We start from the raw sequence: 8,289 nt of genomic DNA, 5'->3' as shown, positions 1-8,289 counted from the left end.
CTGGTCCTGTTATTGTCTTTGTTCAAGTCTTGTTCTTAAAGAGAAAAGTATTTGCTCAAAATACAAAAACCTTATTTTTCCATGTAAAAAAGTCAGTAGTGTACAGAGTCTGGAACAGATCAACTAGATTAGAGAGAACGATCATCTGGATTGAAGGAGCATCGTTAAAGTGATTTCAATCAGAGAGAATTCATTTGGTTTACACTAATAACTCAGCTCAGATTACAGTGAAACATGGCGTTCCACAGGGCTCTGTGTTAGGACCTATACTCTTTACATTATGTGTGCTTCCTGTAGGAACATCATCAGAATACACTCTGATCTCACATACCTGACCGCTGAAACGCACAAGAATTCCAGTGTACTCGTTGAAAACTGTTTTTAATCTGTAGAAATGGCAATAAACTCTAATCTAATCTTCAATCTATAATCTAATCTCTGTTAGGGATAGTGTTAAAGGTTAGGGGTTAGGGTTAATGGTTAGGGGTCAGAGGTTAGGGTTAAGGGTTTGGTGTTGGAGTTGGGGTTAGCGTTGAGGGTCAGGGGTCACGGTTTAGGGTTAGGATTAGGGTTTAGGGTTTAGGTCTTTGAGGCAATGGTTAGGGTTTAGGGTTAAAGGCCAGGGGTCAGGGGTCAGGGGTTAGGGGTTACGGTCAATAGATTTAGGGTTGGGCTACGTTGACACCTGACCCCTAACTGAGGCTGTTTATGCTGGATTTACCCAGAAGATGAACCGTTTTAGAGGTTAGACAGAAGACAGGGCCTCGTCTCACATCACGGAGTTAATCCAAACCCTACACCACGCTGAGGTGAGTTGAGGCCTTGATTCGATCAAGTCTGGTTATCACTGATCCATAAAGGCTGAACCGGCCCCAAAACCTTTGAGTCTGTGTCTACTGCTGGAAGCACTGAGTAAAACCTTTCAGAGATCATGTGGTTTGTCTCTAACTTCCCTCCTTCACATTTTCTCTCATGTCTTTGTGTCCTGAATTCAAAGAACCACTTCCTGGACCAGCAGCGTCTCGTGTTCGCCTCACGGTATTTTATTGATGTTTATTCAGCGGCGACACAAACACCGGAGCTGAGCGCTCGCAGGCCGTGAAGTCCCGATTACTGGCCGATTCTGGAGAAGGAGTCCCACAGAGCGGTCAGCTGCTGCTTCAGGTTCTGGGCGTCGGCGTCCAGCTTGGCCTTCAGCTCCTCCCCGTAGGGGCTCAGGTTCTGCTGGAGCTCCTGGCTCTTCTGCAGCAGCTGGGTCTCGAAGCTCTGGGCCATGGGGACCAGGCTCCTCTGGAACTCGTCCAGGCTCTGCTGCATCTTCTCCCTCATCTCCTCGGTGTAGGGGACCATCTGGGTCTGCAGCTGGGCCACGCTCCGGTCCAGCTCCTCCTTCAGCTCCTGGCTCTTCTGCAGCAGGACGGCCCTCAGGGCCTCGGGGTCCATGCTCTCCACCAAGGGGGCGGCGTCCGTCTTCAGGGCGTCCACCTTGGCCTGGAGGTCGGCCACCAGCTGCTGGGCGTAGGGCTGCAGGCGGGTCTCCACGGCGGTCTCCAGGCGGCTCTTCAGCTGGTCGGCCTCCTGGGTGAACCTGGTCATGAGGTCCTGGGTCAGAGGAGCCACCTGGGTGCGCAGGGAGTCGGTGAACCGGGCGACGGCGTCGCCGCTGGAGGCGATGAGGGTGCTGCAGAGGGACGGAACAACACCAACGGACTGATCAGACTTCGATCATCCCTCTACCTACCCTACCCCCCACCCATCCCGCTCCCAGAGGCAGCTGGAGGGGTCAAGGGTCATGGTCAGGGACCCACAGCGGTGGGCACAGTGCGATTCACACCTGGAAACTTCTGATCTCATGTCTGCTTCTATAGCCTCAAGGCGAGAGCGCACGCCAGACGCTCAGTCCATCCACTGGGAATCGAACTGGCACTCTTTCTTCCGACCCTAACCCCAACCCGTCACACCGACTTAACGCAAAAACGCAAAACTTATCTTCCATTCTAAGGATCCGTTTACATGGCGATGGAGCTCAGACTCGAACTCCACTCACGCAGAGAAGACGCTTTCCTCTGTTTCCGTGGAAACGTGAAACTGTGCCGAAGAGCTACTTACTTCACTTCCTGTCCCAGGTCCGACTGCCGGATCTGCGTCAGCGAGTCCTCGGTGGCGCTGGTCATCTTGGCGACGTAGTCCCAGAAAGCGTCCTTCACCATGTCCGTCTGCCTGGGCTGCACCACGTTGCCATGGCAACCTGCCCAGACAAGTTGATGCTGAGTCAAAGTTGGGTTTTAAAAATGTTCTGAGGTGTTTCAACCTCGGCTGCAGTTTCACCTGAGAGTAATTAGATTACAAAAACTCTCACCGGTGAAGACGGCGATGGCGAGGAACACGAACACCTTCATGTCTGATGGGAGACGCTGCGGGACACACACATCCAGGTGAGACGGAGTGTGTGTTACTGAGAGAGACGGAGGGACAGACGGGGGGGTCTTACCTGAGAACAGGAGCTGGTGAGCGCCGTGTGTGTGTCAGTGTGAGCGTGTGTGTCCTGCTGTCTGAGCATATATAGGCTGCTGACTGGATGTAAACACTGGAGTAAAGTCCAGCTGTGTGTGTCGCGCTGTCACTACAGCGACTGCCACATCACCGACCCCCCTGACACACACACACACACACACACACACACACACACACACACACACACACACACACACACACACACACACACACACACACACACACACACTACTTTTTGCTGTAAATAGAAAACCGATAGTCAATAATCTGGATTACATAAACATACATACTGTACATAAAAGATCTATATATGTGTGTGACTAACATCTCATCCTCTAACTCAGGTCCTCTCAGAGTGGTCGCAGGTCCTCTACCAGAGGGGTCTGAGGTCCACAGAGGGGTCAGGTCCTTCACTCGTGGAAATCTGATTATCTGAGATTCGTGATGGTCTCACTGAGTCTCTGGACGGATGAACCTCTCCAGAAACTCTCCACAGCTGGATCTTTAGAATCAGAATCAGAAACGAGTTCATTAATTCTATACGGGGAATCGGTTTTGGTCGGAGGTGCAAACAGACAAAAGAAGGGAGGGTTTTAAAAAGGCACAGGTACAAAATAGAAACAGGAGGAATGAAGACACAAACAAATAAACAAGAGCAACAACGACGACAACAAATATGGCGAAGATGTAAAGAATTAACATAATTTACAAAGATTACAAAATCACAGAGGTCAGAGGTTTTCTCAGTGGTGTTTATGGGGCTGAAGATTGTCATGAGTGCGTGGTCGGTTACTGTGTGTGTGTGTGTGTGTGTGTGTGTGTGTGTGTGTGTGTGTGTGGGTCTGTCAGGGTGATGGGGGTGGGCGGGGCTGTGCTCCTCCTGAAGTCCACCATCTCCAGGCTGTTCAGCCTGCACCAGGACACCAGGCGGTCTGTCGTTAGAGCGAACCCTCCCCAGAGGAATCATGGGTAATCCGTGCTGTGACCAGAAACTGGTCCAGATACCTCCCAGTGACCTACTGGCCAGAGGTCCAGTGCTCTGGAACAGGAGCCCCGCCCTCGGCTGTGGAGTTTGGACTTAGTGGAAGGAGCGCTCGGCTGGATCGTGGTCATTCAGCAGCGTGAGAACATGTTGTGTAAGCACGAGGACACCGGAGGAAACTTTACCCGCCTGGTGACACATCACCGTCACAGGAGTCCGGTTTATAACCGCCTCACTCGCCCTTTACCCGGAGAGCCCGGTGAATAACAGACCACTGGAGCAGGTTGGACGACACATCCGGCCTCAGGACCTGCAGGATTCCCCCTCCAGACCGGACCGGGCCGCACGCCGGGACCATGACACGGCGACACTGTGGCACTGATACCGTGACGTGGAGGGACAGCGGGGCATCTGGGGACGGACTTTACCCCCACGGGGGCAATAAAGGCTGCATCCCCTCGGCTTCCTGGAGCAACAGATCCACCTGCGAAGACATGATGAGGCGCCGCTGCAGCCTGGAGGGGGGGGGGGCACGGTGGAGCAGTGGTCAGCGCTGACAATACCCTGCATGTTCTACCTGAAACAAAGTTTCAATAATATCACATTTTCTGACCTTTCAATGTAATAATTTGTTCTAATAAGGAAACTGCACTGATATTATAATGTAGAATTTAAAGTCCTTGTCAGGCTCACTACTGCCACCTAATGGGGAAACTCTGCTGCTTTAAAATACTGTATCTGAAAGTTTCAAGACTTAAAACCTGGAATTTAAGAATTAAAAAGTGTGTGCATTGCCTTGTATTGAACTCGCAGCCTCAGGACATTAAAATGGACCCGTTGTCCCACCAAACATTAAGAAAACAAGTCGATGATCAGGGGGACTATGTCAAAACACCCATAATGCAACAGCTGGAGGAGGGTGTTTTTTTTTTTAGACATTTCACATCAGAAATTGGTTTCATGTTTCATTTTCTGTCATAATTACATGGTTTGGTGAAAAAATTGACATGTTTCACATGAATACTCTGCACACCACAAACTGACCCGACGGTTCAGGTTTTGGGGGTTATCGTGGCTGCGCTCAGGATGATACGGGGCCGTTTGTGACTCCACCGAGCAGCAGACACATTTCCCTTCAGTGACATCTGATCTTCAAACGACCTCCGTTTCCACGGAAACCACAGAAACATTAAAAATGTTGAAGTAATTTGTGCCGCTGTTGGTTTCTGTCATGAATCCACACACGAGCAACACACCATCAGCATGAACGATGGCAGTTCCAGGAAGAGTTTTGCCCGTTTCCACGGAGACGGAGCCGAAGCGCTGTCAAACAGTTGCGTTCTCAGTGACTCCGGACGCCGTTGCCATGGAGACGGCGCCTCAGTTTGAAAGCTGAAGGCCATCCGGGCCCAACAAACGACTGGGACGCACAGGTTTTGTAAGAAATGGCGTTTATCAGTTCCATGAGGTATTTACAGGTCATCCATACGGTTCTTCATGATTGGAACTTAGAAAAAAAAGGCAACAAAACAAGCACTGGTTTGTGAAGACGATGTGTAAACTCATCTGTAACCGATAAATTACTGTCAAACAAGTAAATGACAAACGTTTCAGTTGCTGCACCCTGATTTTACATTAAAAAAACAAAAAAACAAAACAAGAAACAGTAAGAAAGGTGGAAGGTGACAGGCACTGAGGTCAGCCGACGGTCTGCCGCCTCTTTCAGGAGATGTGGCGCTTCCTGAGCCATCGATGGCGCCCGATCATTCAGGGACGGGGGACGGGGACGGGGACGGAGGTGAGGGCGCCTCTAGCCGATGGTGACGCCAAAGCCGCACTGGAACTTGTTCTTGCGGTGGTTGAGGAAGGAGCAGAGCAGCAGCGACAGCGGCAGCGGCAGCAGCTTCTTCTCCAGCGTGGCGCCGACGATCCAGTTACTGTCCACGGAGCCTGAGGACGACACGCCGGATTGAACACAACCGCGGGAAAAAACACACACACACACACAACGCCACAGACCCGGCGGGCGGGGCCGACCTTTGAACTGCAGGTTGGCCTGAGGCACGTCCAGCTGGTAGCCGAAAGACACGCTGGTGTCCTGCATGCGGGCGCTGGCCTCCAGCTCCACGCCGACCTGCAGCTGCTCAGAACAGACAGACAGATGGGACATCCTGCGCCGAGCATCCAGCAGGGGGCGGCGCCTCCAGGCGGAGCGGGGGCGGGGTTACCTGCTCGTTGGCCCGGTGGTAGTACGAGGCGTGAGCGCCGGCCGAGCCCAGCGTCAGCGTGGCCACGTAGTTACTGCCTGCAGGCGGACAGACGCCGGTGAGGACCCCTCAGAACAGCTGAGCTCTGCTCCGTTTCCGTGGAGACATCCTCACCTGTGTAGCGGCCCACCAGAGACATGACGGCGCCCTCCTCCCCGGGCCGGCGGTGGTACACCAGCTCCCCTCCCAGCGCCAGCGCCGCGGTGACGGACTGCAGGTAGTGTGTGACCACGATGCCTGCAGGGTGGGGGGGGGGTGGGGGGTCATGAGGGGCTCGGGGACCGAAACAGAGCTGCTGTCTCTCCGTTCCGCTCCCTTCAACAGCTGCTAGCAGGAGACACAAAGCTACGATCTGGAGCTTCAGCATTCCCGAATCATCCTCCACCGCCAAACCCGAGCTGAGGCGGGGCGGGATGAACAGGAAGCTCCGCCGCCGCCGCGACGAGACGGACGTCCCACTGTCCAGGAGCCCCAGCAGCTGGGGTTAGCATTAGCATTAGCATGAGGAAGTACGGAGCAGTCAGCGGCTCTTCTTCTCTTTCTGACAGCTGTCAGTGTTTTGGTAGTTAGCATCGTCCTCCTCTAACATCCAGATTACAGTTATGTGTTCAATATTGAGAAGCACTCATTCAGATAAAGGATTTCAGCAGCTACTTTTCCAAGTACCTCGTTTAATTTAATTTTCAGTGACTGGTAATAAAAGCTCAGCCTCTTCCTAAAGTTGCAGTAACAGTAATCGAGTAGCGATACTCAGTGACCAGTGGACACGACGTACCGGAGCCGACGAGGACGTCGGGGTTCCCCACCGTCACCGTGGCCGTGAAGTCTTCCCCCCTGAACTCGGCGTCGCCTTGCCAGTTCACGAACTTGTGTTGTTGCGTCTGAAACAAGGAGCAGGAAGTGAAGCCGTGTGCCTGAAGGAGGCGGGGTCAGAGTGCCAGAAGGTCAGAGGTCAACCTGGAAGGCCAGCTTGGATCGTATCCTGCCGCTGAGCTGATGGATGACCTGAGCGTTGAGGCTGCCGCTGTTGTCCATGTCGCCCACCATGACGGGGAAGAACTGCAGCGCGGCAGCGGTTAGAACACACAGCGCCACGGCGGCTCACGCTCCACACTGTCTGCTCACCTCTGCAGGCCCCGTCTGCTTCGACCCCACGTAGGTGGCGCCGAACCTGTAGCTGGAGTCTCCGGCGGTGCTGAGCAGCACCGTGTGATTCACCTGCAGGTCGCCGTGGAAACACACCGTCAACACACGCTTCCACACACTCCGCCGGAGGAGCCGACCCCACGCACCTGGAAGTGGTTGCTGAGGCCTTTGCTCACGAGCAGCCGGACCCCCTCCATCTGCATCGGGAACACCTCTGAGGAGAGCCACCACACACACTCATGTGGAACACACTTTAAAACAACAACAACATGGCACACACACACACACACACACACCTTTGCATTTGCGATGGCACTCGTCAAACGCCCCCGGGTTTGGTAACGAGGGTCCGGAGTCCTGCTGCTGCTCGCTGGACGCCACGGCGGGGGGCGTGACCGGGGAGACGGGGGGCATCCCGAAGCCCGGCGGCACCGTCAGCCCGGGACCCGGGGGGCCCGGGGGGGGCGGAGGGCTGGGGGAGCTGGCAGCAAGAACACTGCCCATCCTGAGGAGGAGGGAGAGACTGTTATAGAGCTGGAGGGCAGGTGGAGGGGGGGCAGCCTGGACACACCACTACCCCCCAGCACGCACGCACACACACACACCCAAATCCTCAGATCCCATCAACAGGACCCAGACTCTCTCAGGACCTCCAGACCAGCAGACCCCCTGACCAGGTCTAACCTCAGAACCCCCGGACTGGTTCATGTCAAGCCCTGCTGTCCCGGACAGCTCTCACAGAACGGTGCCACGTGTGTGTGTGTGTGTCTGTGTGTGTGTGTGTGTTTGATGTTTTGAATGGGAGCCGCCATGGTGACACTCCGTTAGCTTCTGCTAGCTTCTTAGCTCCACTCAGACCTCCGAACCAGCTCAGTTCTGCGGGCTTTCAGAAACCGGGACCGACACCGAGCCGCCGGGCCCGGACCGGGACCGTTCCGGCCCAGCTGACCGCTCTCCGGTGAACCTCCGTGTTTAAATCCAACAGGGGGAGAAAAGCGAGACTCACGTTGTGGTTCCAGAGGACGAAGCAGCCGGAAGACGCCGAGGCGGACTGCAGGGACCTTGGACACGCCCATTTTCTCACGACGCATTCTGATTGGCTGATGGAACCAAATCCTCGGCGATGATTGGCGGAGCGGTTTGTCATACATCTGTACCCAGGTGAACTGGAGACGGAGAGGCCACCCTCGATCCCGATTGGCTGATGTGCATGACGTCACTGTAAATTAGGGCATCTGATTGGACGAGATGTCCCGTTTTGAGGGCGGGGCGAAGAGAATTTCACCTTCAAGGTCAGATGTCAGAGTCAGTAAGAGAATCACTGTAGTATCATTTGAAAACACTTATATAATTTTTATGGTGTGTTATTTTGATATTCAA

At 54.0% G+C, this 8,289-nt stretch overlaps 2 protein-coding genes across 2 annotated transcripts; both read right to left on the bottom strand.

The window, feature by feature from the left end:
• Positions 1–1,110: 1,110 nt before the first annotated feature.
• On the bottom strand, positions 1,111–2,399 carry apoa4a (apolipoprotein A-IV a). The gene is made up of 3 exons (XM_030120967.1): positions 2,360–2,399; positions 2,110–2,248; positions 1,111–1,681 (listed from the first exon to the last, which is right to left on the bottom strand). Exons 1-3 carry the CDS (start codon positions 2,397–2,399, stop codon positions 1,111–1,113), a joined length of 750 nt encoding a protein of 249 aa, XP_029976827.1.
• A 2,551-nt stretch (positions 2,400–4,950) lies between these two features.
• Positions 4,951–7,971, bottom strand: tomm40l (translocase of outer mitochondrial membrane 40 homolog, like). Its single transcript, XM_030120640.1, has 10 exons — positions 7,916–7,971; positions 7,206–7,414; positions 7,056–7,123; positions 6,889–6,981; positions 6,721–6,822; positions 6,539–6,644; positions 5,878–6,000; positions 5,725–5,801; positions 5,534–5,636; positions 4,951–5,446 (listed from the first exon to the last, which is right to left on the bottom strand). Exons 2-10 carry the CDS (start codon positions 7,411–7,413, stop codon positions 5,307–5,309), a joined length of 1,020 nt encoding a protein of 339 aa, XP_029976500.1. The 5' UTR covers position 7,414; positions 7,916–7,971; the 3' UTR covers positions 4,951–5,306.
• Positions 7,972–8,289: the final 318 nt, after the last annotated feature.

Source organism: Salarias fasciatus, chromosome 22, assembly GCF_902148845.1.
Source record: "Salarias fasciatus chromosome 22, fSalaFa1.1, whole genome shotgun sequence".
In the NCBI taxonomy this organism is placed as follows: domain Eukaryota; kingdom Metazoa; phylum Chordata; class Actinopteri; order Blenniiformes; family Blenniidae; genus Salarias; species Salarias fasciatus.
Note: the sequence above shows the minus strand (reverse complement) of the source record. Positions and strands in the feature narration are given on the sequence as shown.

Coding starts and splice junctions, on each gene's coding strand:
- apoa4a (XM_030120967.1), bottom strand. CDS start 2,399: ATGAAGGTGTTCGTGTTCCTCGCCATCGCCGTCTTCACCG. Junction 2,249..2,359: donor CGCCATCGCCGTCTTCACCG/GTGAGAGTTTTT, acceptor TTGTCTGGGCAG/GTTGCCATGGCAACGTGGTG. Junction 1,682..2,109: donor GACCTGGGACAGGAAGTGAA/GTAAGTAGCTCT, acceptor GTCCCTCTGCAG/CACCCTCATCGCCTCCAGCG.
- tomm40l (XM_030120640.1), bottom strand. CDS start 7,413: ATGGGCAGTGTTCTTGCTGCCAGCTCCCCCAGCCCTCCGCCCCCCCCG. Junction 7,124..7,205: donor GTGCCATCGCAAATGCAAAG/GTGTGTGTGTGT, acceptor GGCTCTCCTCAG/AGGTGTTCCCGATGCAGATG. Junction 6,645..6,720: donor GATCCAAGCTGGCCTTCCAG/GTTGACCTCTGA, acceptor TCCTTGTTTCAG/ACGCAACAACACAAGTTCGT.